This window comes from Oncorhynchus tshawytscha, linkage group LG16 (genome assembly GCF_018296145.1).
Source record: "Oncorhynchus tshawytscha isolate Ot180627B linkage group LG16, Otsh_v2.0, whole genome shotgun sequence".
In the NCBI taxonomy this organism is placed as follows: domain Eukaryota; kingdom Metazoa; phylum Chordata; class Actinopteri; order Salmoniformes; family Salmonidae; genus Oncorhynchus; species Oncorhynchus tshawytscha.
The window spans coordinates 2,379,842-2,399,972 of record NC_056444.1 but is presented as its reverse complement, the minus strand read 5'-3'; the positions used below and the strand labels follow the sequence as shown (position 1 = coordinate 2,399,972).

General features: G+C 43.4%; 1 protein-coding gene across 2 annotated transcripts in view; it reads right to left on the bottom strand.

Moving 5' to 3' along the window:
• Positions 1-6,336, bottom strand: part of plod2 (procollagen-lysine, 2-oxoglutarate 5-dioxygenase 2) — a 165,903-nt gene extending 159,567 nt beyond the window's left edge. For both annotated transcript variants that reach the window (XM_042298679.1, XM_042298680.1), the window contains exon 1: positions 6,136-6,336. In XM_042298679.1, the coding sequence (XP_042154613.1) occupies positions 6,136-6,229 (94 nt within the window). In that variant the 5' untranslated portion in view covers positions 6,230-6,336. The remainder of the gene's footprint in view (positions 1-6,135) is intronic.
• Between the last annotated feature and the right edge of the window lie 13,795 nt (positions 6,337-20,131).

Below are 20,131 nucleotides of genomic sequence, written 5' to 3'. Positions count from 1 at the left end.
CATAAAAACACTTTAGTGATGAAAGACACCAGGACAGGGGATAAACTTTCCACTTTGTGTCGTCATCTTGACCAATGGGAAGGAGTTTCACAGAGAAGTTTCTAGAAGCTAGTGGTTGCTACAGTCTGGTCCAATCATTAATGTAAACACCCAGAACTCACAGCAATTAAAGTTAAGCAGCTCCATTTCAACCTATTATGGTCAGGTTTGTGCTTTCCCAGATTTAAAACACTGAAGCTTTACGGTCTAGCAGTCAACATTGCTGAGAACATTTAAGAGAAGAGAAAACTCAATCTACTCTGTGGTTGAATTTCAACACAAGATGCCCAAACACATCTCTCCCTCTCTGCCTCTCTCCCTATTATAAAAAAATAAATAATCTGTTTTGTTATATATTAAAGTGTAATATTGGGATGAAAACTCAAAATGTAATAAATGCCAACTCTCTATCTGACATGGTACATGTGTCTTCTTCATTCATGTCCATAACCATGTGTGTGAGGTGTATACATTTGTTTCAAATTAGATGTGTTTAAGACTAACAAGAAACACACTGTGTGACCCTGATTTAGTCCACTACACCACTAAATCAAAAGGTTAAACATGTCCACACACACACACCAGACGCCGGTTCATACTGTTCTCTAAATCACAAAGTGTCAAACAGGACAGAGAGTACGTAGAGGACAGAGAGTACGTAGAGGACAGAGAGTATATAGAGGACAGAGAGTACATAGAGGACAGAGAGTACATAGAGGACAGAGAGTATATAGAGGACAGAGAGTACATAGAGGAGAGAGAGTATATAGAGAACAGAGAGTATATAGAGGACAGAGAGTATATAGAGGACAGAGAGTATATAGAGGACAGAGAGTATATAGAGGACAGAGAGTACATAGTGGACAGAGAGTAGCCAAAGAGGACAGAGAGTAAATAGAGGACAGAGAGTATATAGAGGACAAAAAGTATATAGAGGACAGAGAGTATGTAGAGGACAGAGAGTATATAGAGGACAGAGAGTATATAGAGGACAGAGAGTATATAGAGGACAGAGAGTACACAGAGGAGAGAGAGTATATAGAGGACAGAGAGTATATAGAGGACAGAGAGTACATAGAGGACAGAGAGTATATAGAGGACAGAGAGAATGTAGAGGACAGAGAGTATATAGAGGACAGAGAGTACACAGAGGACAGAGAGTATATAGAGGACAGAGAGTACATAGAGGACAGAGAGTACATAGAGGACAGAGAGTATATAGAGGACAGAGAGTACATAGAGGACAGAGAGTATATAGAGGACAGAGAGTACATAGAGGACAGATAGTATATAGAGGACAGAGAGTACATAGAGGACAGAGAGTATATAGAGGACAGAGAGTACATAGAGGACAGAGAGTATATAGAGGACAGAGAGTACATAGAGGACAGAGAGTACACAGAGGACAGAGAGTATATAGAGGACAGAGAGTATATAGAGGACAGATGGACTTCCTTCATAGTATAAAACTAAAAACTATCTTTCTTTGTCAATGAAAGTGAAAATCTCAGATGAACACATTCAGCTTTGTTGAAAGTTTAAGTTAAAATAAAGGCCAGTCAGCTTATTCATCGTTTGCAGCCAAGTGTTGATAGAGGCTCATAAAGCCTTTTAATTCCATCGTAAAGACATCTTTAAATAGTGACAGAGGCTGTTTGATGTGGAGATTGTGAGCCACACGATAAATGGTTCAGAGTGTCTCCCTGGCCCAGTTCAGTGTGAACAGTTAGATGGTTCAGAGTGTCTCCCTGGCCCAGTTCAGTGTGAACAGTTAGATGGTTCAGAGTGTCTCCCTGGCCCAGTTCAGTGTGAACAGTTAGATGGTTCAGAGTGTCTCCCTGGCCCAGTTCAGTGTGAACAGTTAGATGGTTCAGAGTGTCTCCCTGGCCCAGTTCAGTGGGAACAGTTAGATGGTTCAGAGTGTCTCCCTGGCCCAGTTCAGTTAGATGGTTCAGAGTGTCTCCCTGGCCCAGTTCAGTTAGATGGTTCAGAGTGTCTCCCTGGCCCAGTTCAGTTAGATGGTTCAGAGTGTCTCCCTGGCCCAGTTCAGTGGGAACAGTTAGATGTTTATCCTGTAACACACAGCGTTTACAGACAGATTCAACCCATTCCTTTGAAAGAGGTGGAAGACTATAGAAATGGCTCTGATAAGCTTACATTGTTATTTTGAGCCAAAGCCCTGGGCTACTATCAAAGACACTGGTTGCATCACGTCCAATGTAATAAAATATGCCAACTGAAAGCCTTTTTCAGAGAGGTATTTTGTTCTGCAGTGTAGCTGGTTTTAGAAAGTGGCTATCGGAGGGTCTAATTAGCTACCACCCGCGCGCCCACCCCTAAACTATAATCAAAGGGGGAGGGGCTACGACATAAATGGCTTACTGTGTGTGTGAGAGAGAGAAAGGGCTTCTGGGGGCTGTAGTTTCCCTAGACATCACAACACCACTATACTGTTAAGTAGCAGTAGTTTACGTCATGATGCAGAGTCTCACAACAAGTATGGCTACAGTTGGCTTCTGGGCTGAGAGGCTTTAACAAGCAGCCCTGTGTTCCTAAGCAGTTGGCTTCTGGGCTGAGAGGCTTTAACAAGCAGCCCTGTGTTCCTAAGCAGTTGGCTTCTGGGCTGAGAGGCTTTAACAAGCAGCCCTGTGTTCCTAAGCAGTTGGCTTCTGGGCTGAGAGGCTTTAACAAGCAGCCCTGTGTTCCTAAGCAGTTGGCTTCTGGGCTGAGAGGCTTTAACAAGCAGCCCTGTGTTCCTAAGCAGTTGGCTTCTGGGCTGAGAGGCTTTAACAAGTAGCCCTGTGTTCCTAAGCAGTTGGCTTCTGGGCTGAGAGGCTTTAACAAGCAGCCCTGTGTTCCTAAGCAGTTGGCTTCTGGGCTGAGAGGCTTTAACAAGCAGCCCTGTGTTCCTAAGCAGTTGGCTTCTGGGCAGAGAGGCTTTAACAAGCAGCCCTGTGTTCCTAAGCAGTTGATTTCTGGGCTGAGAGGCTTTAACAAGCAGCCCTGTGTTCCTAAGCAGTTGGCTTCTGGGCAGAGAGGCTTTATAAGCAGCCCTGTGTTCCTAAGCAGTTGACTTCTGGACTGAGAGGCTTTACCAAGCAGCCCTGTGTTCCTAAGCAGTTGGCTTCTGGGCAGAGAGGCTTTAACAAGCAGCCCTGTGTTCCTAAGCAGTTGGCTTCTGGGCTGAGAGGCTTTAACAAGTAGCCCTGTGTTCCTAAGCAGTTGGCTTCTGGGCTGAGAGGCTTTAACAAGCAGCCCTGTGTTCCTAAGCAGTTGGCTTCTGGACTGAGAGGCTTTAACAAGCAGCCCTGTGTTCCTAAGCAGTTGGCTTCTGGGCAGAGAGGCTTTAACAAGCAGCCCTGTGTTCCTAAGCAGTTGGCTTCTGGGCAGAGAGGCTTTAACAAGTAGCCCTGTTTTCCTAAGCAGTTGGCTTCTGGGCTGAGAGGCTTTAACAAGCAGCCCTGTGTTCCTAAGCAGTTGGCTTCTGGGCTGAGAGGCTTTAACAAGCAGCCCTGTGTTCCTAAGCAGTTGGCTTCTGGGCTGAGAGGCTTTAACAAGTAGCCCTGTGTTCCTAAGCAGTTGGCTTCTGGGCTGAGAGGCTTTAACAAGCAGCCGTATGTTCCTAAGCAGTTGGCTTCTGGACTGAGAGGCTTTAACAAGCAGCCCTGTGTTCCTAAGCAGTTGGCTTCTGGGCAGAGAGGCTTTAACAAGCAGCCGTATGTTCCTAAGCAGTTGGCTTCTGGACTGAGAGGCTTTAACAAGCAGCCCTGTGTTCCTAAGCAGTTGGCTTCTGGGCAGAGAGGCTTTAACAAGCAGCCCTGTGTTCCTAAGCAGTTGGCTTCTGGGCTGAGAGGCTTTATCAAGCAGCCCTGTGTTCCTAAGCAGTTGGCTTCTGGGCAGAGAGGCTTTAACAAGCAGCCCTGTGTTCCTAAGCAGTTGGCTTCTGGGCAGAGAGGCTTTAACAAGCAGCCCTGTGTTCCTAAGCAGTTGGCTTCTGGGCTGAGAGGCTTTAACAAGCAGCCCTGTGTTCCTAAGCAGTTGGCTTCTGGGCTGAGAGGCTTTAACAAGCAGCCCTGTGTTCCTAAGCAGTTGGCTTCTGGGCTGAGAGGCTTTAACAAGCAGCCCTGTGTTCCTAAGCAGTTGTGTTTTACTGAAATTATTATTGAGTAATTGACAGAGCAATTTAGTGACACGTGCATGTTTACTCAGGAAGGAGTTTTTCAGACAAGTACATTAAAGTTATAACTCTTCTGGAGAGGTTTCCTTTAGTCTACTATACCGAAATATACCCCAGTTCCCACTCTGAACAGCTGAGCTGTATGTAGTAGCAGGTTGAACTTGACCATGTTCGTCAGTCTAAGCCGTACTAAAACACAAACCTGTTTAGCACGGGTAAACCTATCTATTTCATATGATAAATTGATGCTCATCAGGACCAACCGGTCAACGAAATTCACTTGATCTCCCCTGTAAAAAGCGTCTAGACATGATTTCCCCTTTCTTCACTGTCCTAATGAGAATTAACGTGGCAGGACGAGACGGACATCTTTGCTCACTCAAGTCAAAATTATTATTATTATTATTTTTTAATGGATATTCACAAAGCAATAAAGAACAGAAAAACAGGTCAAACTAAATGAAATGAAGCTACTTGGCTGTCATTCTAGCTGCACGGTTTGACGTGACCGTGTTAGTCATAGTCGGCTAGCGAGAGATGGAACATTTAGAACGAAAAAATACTTCACAACTGGGTCACGTTTCTGGCAACCTGACCGATAGAAGGAACGGCCAGCCGGCTTGGCTAGCAGTCATAGATGTGTCGGGACTTGGCTTATATTTTCGTTGAGGGATTAAATAGTATTCTATGTATACATTGATCAAAATATGTTTTTGAATTTAATTGGTAACCCGTTGTAGAAAAGCAATAGTATTCTATGTATACATTGATCAAAATATGTTGTTGAATTTAATTGGTAACCCGTTGTAGAAAAGCAATTGACCACTCGAGGTTGTGTAAAATGACTTTTTATTTTAGCACGGCTGTGCTGATCTACGGTACTCTACTCCGTCTTGTACCGCAGCACAGCCGTGCTAAGAAAGTGATTTAGCACTCCCTCTCTGAACAATTGCTTTATTATGGGGTGTTGACTGGTTTATTGTGAGGCCACTATATGATCAAACGCTTAGGATGGAGCGATGGGTGGATGGCGTCCTTGTCCTCAGCCTCAATTGCTACCCGACTGGTGGACGAGATTAGGGTTGGGGCAGCTGGAGTAGGGATTGAACCAGTAATTACCGTGGTGGTAGGGCAAATGGAAAATACACTCTCGCCCGTGCCATAAGGGTCCAGACCTCTAGGCGGAAGGTGTGCTCACATACAGAGAGGATTCTGTAGAATTAGTACTGATTCCAACAAGGTGGCCTTCTCATTCAGTTTGCAGCACAGCATTATAGCAAACCTGTGAGTACAGATTCATTCAAGATAGAAAACACACTGAAACCAATACAGGTATGTGTGTTGGTAACTACAGAATAATTCTACAGGCGACTGGTAAAATGTAACTTTCTACATCTTAATATTAGATTACATTTGTTATTTGGATTTGGATTCGAAAACATTTCCTATAGGGAGATAAAAGTTGCGCTCCACTATAAATTAAACCAGAACATTCATTTAAGGCTGAAAATGTGAGAAACTGCAGAGAGCAGACGTTTATTCTCCTTTGAGAGAAAGTCCTAGAACGCTACCGTGTAATTTTGGCATCACCATGTTCCACTTCGCAAACACAGCAGATATGTCATTTTCCCACACCGAGCGCAGTTACGGTGAACCTGCGCTTCCTCACGTAACATGATGTATTTGCTGAATACAACATCTCTTTAACATTGATCACAGATCGGTGGATAGAGACATCGCTCACAATAGCAAGATAATAAAGTAATATTTTAGAAAATAAGCACATTTATTAGGAGATAAACTATTAATAAGTAGAGAAAGTGTCAAAAACAAGACAAAACGTCTTCAATTCAGTGGTATGTAAAAAAATGTTTTGGCGATAGGACCAGAAGAGTTTAATAATAGCCTAAACCGCTTACCTGTTGGAAATGGCTGTTGACTGCTTTCTGCTGAGTTGGAAATAAACTGTACCCAGGAAAACCATAATAAAACAACAAACGTCAGATACTCCATGTCGTCGGTGGGTTTTCAGGCAGTCCCTTGTTGCAGAGCGGGGGTTAGGGGACTGACCGATCCGTTGCTTCTCCTCCGCTAGTCTGCTGTGCGCTAGTGGTCAGGACGCCCACCTTGGGGTCGACGATTTACTGGCTTTCCTCTCGCGATAATAGAATTACATTTTTTTTTATCCTTCAACCAAACTTTGAGAGAGAGAGAGAGAGAGCTGGGTGAGAGTGAGGCAACAGTTGGTTAAGCCCCCAGGGACTGCTAGAATAAATAGTGTTATTCGGAGAGAGAGAACAGACCGCTAAAGGTGTGGTTCTTTAATTAACAACTGTAGCCACATGGCTACTTCTTCAAGTAGGGGTGCATGTTGGCCTAACAGACAGTTAGAGAGAGAGAGATGAGAGACAGTTAGAGAGAGAGAGATGTCTTCCAGTAGGGGTGCATGTTGGCCTAACAGACTGTTAGAGAGAGAGACAGTTAGAGAGAGAGAGATGTCTTCCAGTAGGGGTGCATGTTGGCCTAACAGCCTGTTAGAGAGAGAGACAGTTAGAGAGACAGAGATGTCTTCCAGTAGGGGTGCATGTTGGCCTAACAGACAGTTAGAGAGAGAGACAGTTAGAGAGAGAGAGATGTCTTCCAGTAGGGGTGCATGTTGGCCTAACAGACTGTTAGAGAGAGAGACAGTTAGAGAGAGAAACAGTTAGAGAGAGAGAGATGTCTTCCAGTAGGGGTGCATGTTGGCCTAACAGACTAAATTAGAGAGAGAGAAAGTTCGAGAGAGAGATGTCTTTATTGTTTTGAAACTTCTGCATGTGTAATGTTTACTGTTAATTTGTATTGTTTATTTCACTTTATATATTATCTACCTCACTTGCTTTGGCAATGTTAACATATGTTTCCCATGACAATAAATCCCCTTGAATTGAGAGAGAGAGATTAGAGAGACATATTTCTCTCAGATTACACAGATCCACAAAGAATTCGAAAACAAACCCAATTTTGATAAACTTCCATATCCACTGGGTGAAATACCACAGTGTGACATCACAGCAGCAAGATTTGCGACCTGTTGCCACAAGAAAAGGGCAACCAGTGAAGAACAAACACCATTGTAAATACAACTCATATTTATGTTTATTTATTTTCCCTTTTGTACTTGACCTACTTGCACACCGTTACAACACTGAATATATACATGGATTCTGTTTTTTAAAAGAGCGGAAACAAAACCTGGAAAAATCAACTTCTACTCAAAGTGAGAACAGCGAAGAAACAAACAGTTGTCTCTCGCTCTGAAATTACATTACGCAATTCCACGATTGAATTAGCTAGTTTAATTCGATAGTTAGGCATTGAGGTGATTGAATCAGGCTAGTCCTGTAATGGTTTCTATGGAATCAGGCTAGTCCTGTAATGGTTTCTATGGAATCAGGCTAGTCCTGTAATGGTTTCTAAGGAACTGGAATCAGGCTAGTCCTGTAATGGTTTATAAGGAACGGGAATCAGGCTGGTCTTGTAATGGTTTTTATGGACTCAGGCTATTCCTGTAATCGTTTCTATGGAATCAGGCTAGTCCTGTAATGGTTTCTATGGAATCAGGCTAGTCCTGTAATGGTATCTATGGAATCAGGCTAGTCCTGTAATGGTTTCTATGGAATCAGGCTAGTCCTGTAATGGTTTATAAGGAACGGGAATCAGGCTGGTCTTGTAATGGTTTTTATGGACTCAGGCTATTCCTGTAATCGTTTCTATGGAATCAGGCTAGTCCTGTAATGGTTTCTATGGAATCAGGCTAGTCCTGTAATGGTTTCTAAGGAATCAGGCTAGTCCTGTAATGGTTTCTATGGAATCAGGCTAGTCCTGTAATGGTTTCTATGGAATCAGGATAGTCCTGTAATGGTTTCTATGGAATCAAGCTAGTCCTGTAATGGTTTCTATGGAATCAGGCTAGTCCTGTAATGGTTTCTATGGAATCAGGCTAGTCCTGTAATGTTTTCTATGGAATCAGGATAGTCCTGTAATGGTTTCTATGGAATCAAGCTAGTCCTGTAATGGTTTCTATGGAATCAGGCTAGTCCTGTAATGGTTTCTAAGGAACTAGAATCAGGCTAGTCCTGTAATGGTTTCTATGGTTCTGGAATCAGGCTAGTCCGGTAATGGTTTCTATGGAATCAGGCTAGTCCGGTAATGGTTTCTATGGAATCAGGCTAGTCCTGTAATGGTTTCTATGGAATCAGGCTAGTCCTGTAATGGTTTCTATGGAATCAGGCTAGTCCTGTAATGGTTTCTATGGAATCAGGCTAGTCCTGTAATGGTTTCTATGGAATCAGGCTAGTCCTGTAATGGTTTCTATGGAATCAGGCTAGTCCTGTAATGGTTTCTATTGAATCAGGCTAGTCCTGTAATGGTTTCTATGGAATCAGGCTAGTCCGGTAATGGTTTCTATTGAATCAGGCTAGTCCTGTAATGGTTTCTATGGAATCAGGCTAGTCCTGTAATGGTTTCTATGGAATCAGGCTAGTCCTGTAATGGTTTCTATGGAATCAGGCTAGTCCTGTAATGGTTTCTATGGAATCAGGATAGTCCTGTAATGGTTTCTAAGGAACTGGAATCAGGCTAGTCCTGTAATGGTTTATAAGGAACGGGAATCAGGCTGGTCTTGTAATGGTTTTTATGGACTCAGGCTATTCCTGTAATCGTTTCTATGGAATCAGGCTAGTCCTGTAATGGTTTCTATGGAATCAGGCTAGTCCTGTAATGGTATCTATGGAATCAGGCTAGTCCTGTAATGGTATCTATGGAATCAGGCTAGTCCTGTAATGGTTTCTATGGAATCAGGCTAGTCCTGTAATGGTTTCTAAGGAACTGGAATCAGGCTAGTCCTGTAATGGTTTCTATGGAATCAGGCTAGTCCTGTAATGGTTTCTATGGAATCAGGCTAGTCCTGTAATGGTATCTATGGAATCAGGCTAGTCCTGTAATGGTTTCTATGGAATCAGGCTAGTCCTGTAATGGTTTATAAGGAACGGGAATCAGGCTGGTCTTGTAATGGTTTTTATGGACTCAGGCTATTCCTGTAATCGTTTCTATGGAATCAGGCTAGTCCTGTAATGGTTTCTATGGAATCAGGCTAGTCCTGTAATGGTATCTATGGAATCAGGCTAGTCCTGTAATGGTATCTATGGAATCAGGCTAGTCCTGTAATGGTTTCTATGGAATCAGGCTAGTCCTGTAATGGTTTCTATGGAATCAAGCTAGTCCTGTAATGGTTTCTATGGAATCAGGCTAGTCCTGTAATGGTTTCTAAGGAATCAGGATAGTCCTGTAATGGTTTCTATGGAATCAGGATAGTCCTGTAATGGTATCTATGGAATCAGGCTAGTCCTGTAATGGTTTCTATGGAATCAGGCTAGTCATGTAATGGTTTCTATGGAATCAGGCTAGTCATGTAATGGTTTCTAAGGAACTGGAATCAGGCTAGTCCCGTAATGGTTTCTATGGAATCAGGCTAGTCATGTAATGGTTTCTATTGAATCAGGCTAGTCCTGTAATGGTTACTATGGAATCAAGCTAGTCCTGTAATGGTTTCTATGGAATCAGGCTAGTCCTGTAATGGTTTCTATGGAATCAGGCTAGTCCTGTAATGGTTTCTATGGAATCAGGCTAGTCCTGTAATGGTTTCTATGGAATCAGGCTAGTCCTGTAATGGTTTCTATGGAATCAGGCTAGTCCTGTAATGGTTTCTATGGAATCAGGCTAGTCATGTAATGGTTTCTATGGAATCATGCTAGTCCTGTAATGGTTTCTATGGAATCAAGCTAGTCCTGTAATGGTTTCTATGGAATCAGGCTAGTCCTGTAATGGTTTCTGTGGAATCAGGCTAGTCCTGTAATGGTTTCTATGGAATCAGGCTAGTCCTGTAATGGTTTCTATGGAATCAGGCTAGTCCTGTAATGGTTTCTATGGAATCAGGATTGTCCTGTAATGGTTTCTAAGGAACTGGAATCAGGCTAGTCCTGTAATGGTTTATAAGGAACGGGAATCAGGCTAGTCCTGTAATGGTTTCTATGGAATCAGGCTAGTCCTGTAATGGTTTCTATGGAATCAGGCTATTCCTGTAATGGTTTCTATGGAATCAGGCTAGTCCTGTAATGGTTTCTAAGGAACTGGAATCAGGCTGGTCTTGTAATGGTTTTTATGGACTCAGGCTATTCCTGTAATCGTTTCTATGGAATCAGGCTAGTCCTGTAATGGTTTCTATGGAATCAGGCTAGTCCTGTAATGGTTTCTAAGGAATCAGGCTAGTCCTGTAATGGTATCTATGGAATCAGGCTAGTCCTGTAATGGTTTCTATGGAATCAGGCTAGTCCTGTAATGGTATCTATGGAATCAGGCTAGTCCTGTAATGGTTTCTATGGAATCAGGCTAGTCCTGTAATGGTTTCTATGGAATCAGGCTAGTCCTGTAATGGTTTCTAAGGAATCAGGCTAGTCCTGTAATGGTTTCTATGGAATCAGGCTAGTCCTGTAATCGTTTCTATGGAATCAGGCTAGTCCTGTAATGGTTTCTATGGAATCAGGCTAGTCCTGTAATGGTATCTATGGAATCAGGCTAGTCCTGTAATGGTTTCTATGGAATCAGGCTAGTCCTGTAATGGTTTCTAAGGAATCAGGCTAGTCCTGTAATGGTTTCTATGGAATCAGGCTAGTCCTGTAATGGTTTCTATGGAATCAGGATAGTCCTGTAATGGTTTCTATGGAATCAAGCTAGTCCTGTAATGGTTTCTATGGAATCAGGCTAGTCCTGTAATGGTTTCTAAGGAACTAGAATCAGGCTAGTCCTGTAATGGTTTCTATGGTTCTGGAATCAGGCTAGTCCGGTAATGGTTTCTATTGAATCAGGCTAGTCCTGTAATGGTTTCTATGGAATCAGGCTAGTCCTGTAATGGTTTCTATGGAATCAGGCTAGTCCTGTAATGGTTTCTATGGAATCAGGCTAGTCCTGTAATGGTTTCTATGGAATCAGGATAGTCCTGTAATGGTTTCTAAGGAACGGGAATCAGGCTAGTCCTGTAATGGTTTCTATGGAATCAGGCTAGTCCTGTAATGGTTTCTATGGAATCAGGCTAGTCCTGTAATGGTTTCTATGGAATCAGGCTAGTCCTGTAATGGTTTCTATGGAATCAGGCTAGTCCTGTAATGGTTTCTATGGAATCAGGCTAGTCCTGTAATGATTTATAAGGAACGGGAATCAGGCTAGTCCTGTAATGGTTTCTATGGAATCAGGCTAGTCCTGTAATGGTTTCTATGGAATCAGGCTAGTCCTGTAATGGTTTCTAAGGAACTGGAATCAGGCTAGTCCTGTAATGGTTTATAAGGAACGGGAATCAGGCTGGTCTTGTAATGGTTTTTATGGACTCAGGCTATTCCTGTAATCGTTTCTATGGAATCAGGCTAGTCCTGTAATGGTTTCTATGGAATCAGGCTAGTCCTGTAATGGTATCTATGGAATCAGGCTAGTCCTGTAATGGTATCTATGGAATCAGGCTAGTCCTGTAATGGTTTCTATGGAATCAGGCTAGTCCTGTAATGGTTTCTATGGAATCAAGCTAGTCCTGTAATGGTTTCTATGGAATCAGGCTAGTCCTGTAATGGTTTCTAAGGAATCAGGATAGTCCTGTAATGGTTTCTATGGAATCAGGATAGTCCTGTAATGGTATCTATGGAATCAGGCTAGTCCTGTAATGGTTTCTATGGAATCAGGCTAGTCATGTAATGGTTTCTATGGAATCAGGCTAGTCATGTAATGGTTTCTAAGGAACTGGAATCAGGCTAGTCCCGTAATGGTTTCTATGGAATCAGGCTAGTCCTGTAATGGTTTCTATGGAATCAAGCGAGTCCTGTAATGGTTTCTATGGAATCAGGCTAGTCCTGTAATGGTTTCTATGGAATCAAGCTAGTCCTGTAATGGTTTCTATGGAATCAGGCTAGTCCTGTAATGGTTTCTAAGGAATCAGGATAGTCCTGTAATGGTTTCTATGGAATCAGGATAGTCCTGTAATGGTATCTATGGAATCAGGCTAGTCCTGTAATGGTTTCTATGGAATCAGGCTAGTCATGTAATGGTTTCTATGGAATCAGGCTAGTCATGTAATGGTTTCTAAGGAACTGGAATCAGGCTAGTCCCGTAATGGTTTCTATGGAATCAGGCTAGTCCTGTAATGGTTTCTATGGAATCAGGCTAGTCCTGTAATGGTTTCTATGGAATCAAGCTAGTCCTGTAATGGTTTCTATGGAATCAGGCTAGTCATGTAATGGTTTCTATGGAATCAGGCTAGTCCTGTAATGGTTTCTATGGAATCAGGCTAGTCATGTAATGGTTTCTATGGAATCATGCTAGTCCTGTAATGGTTTCTATGGAATCAAGCTAGTCCTGTAATGGTTTCTATGGAATCAGGCTAGTCCTGTAATGTTTTCTAAGGAACTGGAATCAGGCTAGTCCTGTAATGTTTTCTAAGGAACTGGAATCAGGCTAATCCTGTAATGGTTTATAAGGAACGGGAATCAGGCTGGTCTTGTAATGGTTTTTATGGACTCAGGCTATTCCTGTAATCGTTTCTATGGAATCAGGCTAGTCCTGTAATGGTTTCTATGGAATCAGGCTAGTCCTGTAATGGTATCTATGGAATCAGGCTAGTCCTGTAATGGTATCTATGGAATCAAGCTAGTCCTGTAATGGTTTCTATGGAATCAGGCTAGTCCTGTAATGGTTTCTATGGAATCAAGCTAGTCCTGTAATGGTTTCTATGGAATCAGGCTAGTCCTGTAATGGTTTCTAAGGAATCAGGATAGTCCTGTAATGGTTTCTATGGAATCAGGATAGTCCTGTAATGGTATCTATGGAATCAGGCTAGTCCTGTAATGGTTTCTATGGAATCAGGCTAGTCATGTAATGGTTTCTATGGAATCAGGCTAGTCCTGTAATGGTTTCTATGGAATCAGGCTAGTCCTGTAATGGTTTCTATGGAATCAGGCTAGTCCTGTAATGGTGTCTATGGAATCAGGCTAGTCCTGTAATGGTTTCTATGGAATCATGCTAGTCCTGTAATGGTTTCTATGGATCTGGAATCATGCTAGTCCCGTAATGGTTTCTAAGGAACCCTCATGGATTGTGTCTGTCTCAGGTGTGTTGTATTTCTCTCATATGTGCCTCTGTGTGATATGATAAGGTTGGACCCAGGTGCAGAGAACAGACGAGTCACGGAACCAGTGGTTAAGGATTAACATAATACATCTCTGAGATACGGTAGCAGGAGGATCACAGTACACTTGATAAAACGAACACTAGGAAACAAATGCACATGGTAAACAATTCAAGCTTCTGCAAAGGACCACAGAAAAATAAAGACAGCTTGATGCAGTAGAGTAGTATATATGGCTAAAGGAGCCAGCTAGATGCAGTATAGTAGTCTATATGTCTATAGGAGACAGATAGACACAGTAGAGTAGTCTATATGGCTATAGGAGACAGATAGATGCAGTAGAGTAGTCTATATGGCAATAGGAGACAGCTAGATGCAGTAGAATAGTCTATATGTCTATAGGAGACAGCTAGATGCAGTAGAGTAGTCTATATGACCATAGGAGACAGCTAGATGCAGTAGAATAGTCTATATGACCATAGGAGACAGCTAGATGCAGTAGAATAGTCTATATGTCTATAGGAGACAGCTAGATGCAGTAGAGTAGTCTATATTGCTATAGGAGACAGCTAGATGCGGTAGAGTAGTCTATATGACCATAGGAGACATCTAGATGCAGTAGAATAGTCTATATATCTATAGGAGACAGCTAGATGCAGTAGAGTAGTCTATATGACCATAGGAGACAGCTAGATGCAGTAGAATAGTCTATATGTCTATAGGATACAGCTAGATGCAGTAGAGTAGTCTATATGGCTATAGGAGACAGCTAGATGCAGTAAATTAATGTTTTAATGAAGCTCAGCTGTCTCAGTGTGGGTAGGCTATTTCCCACATGTGTTCTCATATTCGGGTCTATGATGTGTTAAGTGTAGTAGATCATGTGCCCAGGGTCCCAGGCCGTAGCCCATGTCTATGACATCATTCAGAGGGAGAGAGTGACATCATTCAGTGACATCATTCAGAGGGAGAGAGACAAACAGTTTGTGAGTGAAATAGTTCCTCCAAGGTGCCTGGTAACACACCGATAAAGGGACATGAAATCCATGTTTCACTTGGACTGGGACCAAGAAGGGTTTAAATTACAGTTTTATTGTAAGAGTCAGGAACAATGTCAGAGGAGGTGTTGTCAAGGTTAGAGGAGGTGTTGTCAAGGTTAGAGGAGGTGTTGTCAAGGTCAGAGGAGGTGTTGTCAAGGTTAGAGGAGGTGTTGTCAAGGTTAGAGGAGGTGTTGTCAAGGCCAGAGGAGGTGTTGTCAAGGTTAGAGGAGGTGTTAACAAGGTTAGAGGAGGTGTTGTCAAAGTTAGATGAGGTGTTGTCAAGGTTAGAGGAGGTGTTGTCATGGCCAGAGGAGGTATTGTCAAGGTTAGAGGAGGTGTTGTCAAGGCCAGAGGAGGTGTTGTCAAGGTTAGAGGAGGTATTGTCAAGGCTAGAGGAGGTGTTGTCAAGGCCAGTGGAGGTGTTGTCAAGGCCAGAGGAGGTGTTGTCAAGGTTAGAGGAGGTGTTGTCAAGGTTAGAGGAGGTGTTGTCAAGGCTAGAGGAGGTGTTGTCAAGGCTAGAGGAGGTGTTGTCAAGGCTAGAGGAGGTGTTGTCAAGGTTAGAGGAGCTGTTGTTGTGGGCGACTGGACTCTCCTACAATTTTATGGGCTTTCCTCTGACACCGCCTATTATATGGGTGCTGGATCGCAGGAAGCTTGGCCCCAGTGATGTACTGGGCAGTACGCACTACCCTCTGTAGTGCTTTGCAGTCAGAGGCCGAGCAGCTGCCATACCAGGCCGTGATGCAACCAGTCAGGATGCTCTCGATGTTGCAGCTGTAGAACCTTTTGAGGATCTGAGGACCCATGCCAAATGTTTTCTGTCTCCTGAGGGGGAATAGGTTTTGTTCGTCCCTCTTCGTCTTGGTGTGCTTGGACCATGTTCGTTTGTTGGTGTTGTCTCTACCTTCGTGCCCTGTGTGCTGTTGTCTCTACCTTCATGCCCTGTGTGCTGTTGTCTCTACCTTCGTGCCCTTTGTGCTGTTGTCTCTACCTTCGTGCCCTGTGTGCTGTTGTCTCTACCTTCGTGCCCTGTGTGCTGTTGTCTCTACCTTCGTGCCCTGTGTGCAGTTGTCTCTACCTTCGTGCCCTGTGTGCTGTTGTCTCTACCTTCGTGCCCTGTGTGCTGTTGTCTCTACCTTCGTGCCCTGTGTGCTGTTGTCTCTACCTTCGTGCCCTGTGTGCTGTTGTCTCTACCTTCGTTCCCTTTGTGCTGTTGTCTCTACCTTCGTGCCCTGTGTGCTGTTGTCTCTACCTTCGTGCTCTTTGTGCTGTTGTCTCTACCTTCGTGCTCTTTGTGCTGTTGTCTCTACCTTCGTGCCCTGTGTGCTGTTGTCTCTACCTTCGTGCTCTTTGTGCTGTTCTCTCTGTGCCCAATAATGTTTGTACCATGTTTTTTCCTGTTACCATCTTGTGCTGCTGCCATGTTGTGTTGCTACCATGTTGTTGTCATGTTGTTCTGCTGCCATGTGTTGCTACCATGCTGTGTTGTCATGTTGTTTTGCTACCATGCTGTGTTGTCATGTTGTGTTGCTACCATGCTGTGTTGTCATGTTGTGTTGCTACCATGCTGTGTTGTCATGTTGTGTTGCTACCATGTTGTTGCCATGTTGTGTTGCTACCATGCTGTGTTGTCATGTTGTGTTGCTAAAATGCTGTGTTGTCATGTTGTGTTGCTACCATGCTGTGTTGCCATGTTGTTGTCATGTTGTTCTGCTGCCATGTGTTGCTACCATGCTGTGTTGTCATGTTGTTTTGCTACCATGCTGTGTTGTCATGTTGTGTTGCTACCATGCTGTGTTGCCATGTTGTGTTGCTACCATGCTGTGTTGTCATGTGTTGCTACCATGTTGTTGTCATGTTGTGTTGCTACCATGCTGTGTTGTCATGTGTTGCTTCCATACTGTGTAGTTGTCTTAGGTCTCTCTTTATGTAGTGTTGTGTTGTCTCTCTTGATGTGATGTGTGTTTTGTCCAAAATGCATATTTTATTTCTAGCCCAGCCCCAGGCCCCGCAGGAGGCCTGTTGCCTTTTGGTAGGCCGTCATTGTAAATAATAATTTGTTCTTAACTGACTTGCCTGGTTAAATAAAGGATAAATAAAAACATATTGTAAAACGTCTGAAAATCAACTACTGAGAAGGAAAGGCGTACATTTCCTAAACCAGAATCTGCCCCAGCGGGCAACAAATGTAAACTCCTGCTCATATTCCGACTTAGCATATTCCGACTTAGCATATTCCGACTTAGCATATTCCGATTTAGCATATTCCGACTTAGCATATTCCGACTTAGCATATTCCGATTTAGCATATTCCGGCTTAGCATATTCCGATTTAGCATATTCCGGCTTAGCATATTCCGACTTAGCATATTCCGATTTAGCATATTCCGGCTTAGCATATTCCGACTTAGCATATTCCGACTTAGGAATTTAACCTTTACTATGCACTTCTCAGTACCTTGTATTCAGACCTTATTCTGTCATAGCTCTGCAGGTGTGGCTACTTTGTATTCAGACCTTATTCTGTCATAGCTCTGCAGGTGTGGCTACCTTGTATTCAGACCTTATTCTGTCATAGCTCTGCAGATGTGGCTACCTTGTATTCAGACCTTATTCTGTCATAGCTCTGCATGTGTGGCTACCTTGCACACTCTGAATACATTTAATTCAACCGCTGAAAATGCTCCCACTACCTGGCAAGCATATTCTGTCTTGGAATTTTCATTCAATTGTGTTTTACCTTAAGCCGTCCCTTTAAATACGTCATACCTTTTAGTTAGAATTCTGTCAACAGACTAGAATATATGGAGAGAACAGGTTCAGAATATTATGGATCAACGAATGAAAGCCATATTAAATACATGCATATTTGTCTCTGTTTCAGCACCAATTGGTAGATCCCGAGTGGCGCAGCGGTCTAAGGCACTGCATCTTAGTGCTAGAGGTGTCACTACAGACACTGGTTTGATTCCAGGCTGTATCACAACCAGCCATGATTGGGAGACGTGTAGGGCGGCGCACAATTGGCCCAGCGTCGTCTAAGTTTAGCCAGGGGTAGGCAGTCATTGTAAATAAGAATTTGACTTGCCTAGTTAAATAAAGGTCACAAAAATATTGTTTAGCAAAGTATTTATGAATCATAATAAACAGGTTTGGAGAGCCTTTTAATGTTGGAAGATCAGTGTACATGGAACTGTTATAACAGGGAGAATACTGTACACTAGTAGGTTATACCCTGGTCTATCACCCACACTGACCATGGGCTGTTATAACAGGCAGAATACTGTAGAGTAGTAGGTTATACCCTGGTCTATCACCCTGACCATCTGTACAGTAGTAGGTTATACCCTGGTCTATCACCCACACTGACCATGGAACTGTCGTAACAGGGAGAATACACTGACCACCCACACTGGGCTGTTATAACAGGGAGAATACTGTACACTAGTAGGTTATACCCTGGTCTATCACCCGCACTGACCATGGGCTGTTATAACAGGGAGAATACTGTACAGTAGTAGGTTATACCCTGGTCTATCACCCACACTGACCATGGAACTGTCTATCACCCACACTGACCATGGAACTGTCGTAACAGGGAGAATACTGTACACTAGTAGGTTATACCCTGGTCTATTACCTGCACTGACCATGGAACTGTTATAACAGGGAGAATACTGTACACTAGTAGGTTATACCCTGGTCTATCACCCATACTGGGCTGTTATAACAGGGAGAATACTGTACAGTAGTAGGTTTTACCCTGGTCTATCACCCACACTGACCATGGGATGTTATAACAGGGAGAATACTGTACAGTAGTAGGTTTTACCCTGGTCTATCACCCACACTGACCATGGAACTGTTATAACAGGGAGAATACTGTACACTAGTAGGTTATACCCTGGTCTATCACCCACACTGACCATGGAACTGTTATAACAGGGAGAATACTGTACACTAGTAGGTTTTACCCTGGTCTATCACCCGCACTGACCATGGAACTGTTATAACAGGGAGAATACTGTACAGTAGTAGGTTTTACCCTGGTCTATCACCCACACTGACCATGGAACTGTTATAACAGGGAGAATACTGTACAATAGTAGGTTATACCCTGGTCTATCACCCACACTGACCATGGAACTGTCGTAACAGGGAGAATACTGTACACTAGTAGGTTTTACCCTGGTCTATCACCCACACTGACCATGGAACTGTTATAACAGGGAGAATACTGTACACTAGTAGGTTTTACCCTGGTATATTGCTTGCACTGACCATGGGCTGTTATAACAGGGAGAATACTGTAGAGTAGTTGGTTATACCCTGGTCTATCACCCTGCTCTGACCATGGAACTGTTATAACAGGGAGAATACTGTACACTAGTAGGTTATACCCTGGTCTATCACCCACACTGACCATGGGCTGTTATAACAGGGAGAATACTGTACACTAGTAGGTTATACCCTGGTCTATCACCCACACTGACCATGGAACTGTCGTAACAGGGAGAATACTGTACACTAGTAGGTTATACCCTGGTCTATCACCCACACTGACCATGGAACTGTCGTAACAGGGAGAATACTGTACACTAGTAGGTTATACCCTGGTCTATCACCCACACTGACCATGGAACTGTTATAACAGGGAGAATACTGTACACTAGTAGGTTATACCCTGGTCTATCACCCACACTGACCATGGAACTGTTATAACAGGGAGAATACTGTACACTAGTAGGTTTTACCCTGGTCTATCACCTGCTCTGACCATGGAACCATGTGATGACATGGCCAAGTATTGCGCCATGCATCAGGCTCAATCTGTTATGTCTTGATCTGCGCTCCGAGCCATATCAATTAAATTAGCTTATGTTTTTTATTATGATATCAACTGTTACTAACGATCCTCAGCAACAACCACACAGCCGTGACGGCGTTTTACAGAGGAAGCAAATTAAGATAAATGTAACAATATAATTCAATGGAATGATAATGTAGCTATAACCAACTGAAGGGAACTAACAGTAAATTGGCAGTTGAAAATGTGTAACCTGGTTAACAGGTTAACCTGTTAAGGTTGAAATGATTTGGACCAAAGAAAACGAGGGATAAACAACAATACAAATGAAAACAAATGAAAATTTAATAAAACGGTGTTGTGATGGGTCTCAGGGCTGGGTTGGTTGGTTGTTGTGATGGGTCTCAGGGCTGGGTTGGTTGGTTGTTGTGATGGGTCTCAGGGCTGGTTGGTTGGTTGTTGTGATGGGTCTCAGGGCTGGGTTGGTTGGTTGTTGTGATGGGTCTCAGGGCTGGGTTGGTTGGTTGTTGTGATTGGTCTCAGGGCTGGGTTGGTTGGTTGTTGTGATGGGTCTCAGGGCTGGATTGGTTGGTTGTTGTGATGGGTCTCAGGGCTGGGTTGGTTGGTTGTTGTGATGGGTCTCAGGGCTGGTTGGTTGGTTGTTGTGATGGGTCTCAGGGCTGGTTGGTTGGTTGTTGTGATGGGTCTCAGGGCTGGTTGGTTGGTTGTTGTGATGGGTCTCAGGGCTGGTTGGTTGGTTGTTGTGATGGGTCTCAGGGCTGGGTTGGTTGGTTGTTGTGATGGGTCTCAGGGCTGGGTTGGTTGGTTGTTGTGATGGGTCTCAGGGCTGGGTTGGTTGGTTG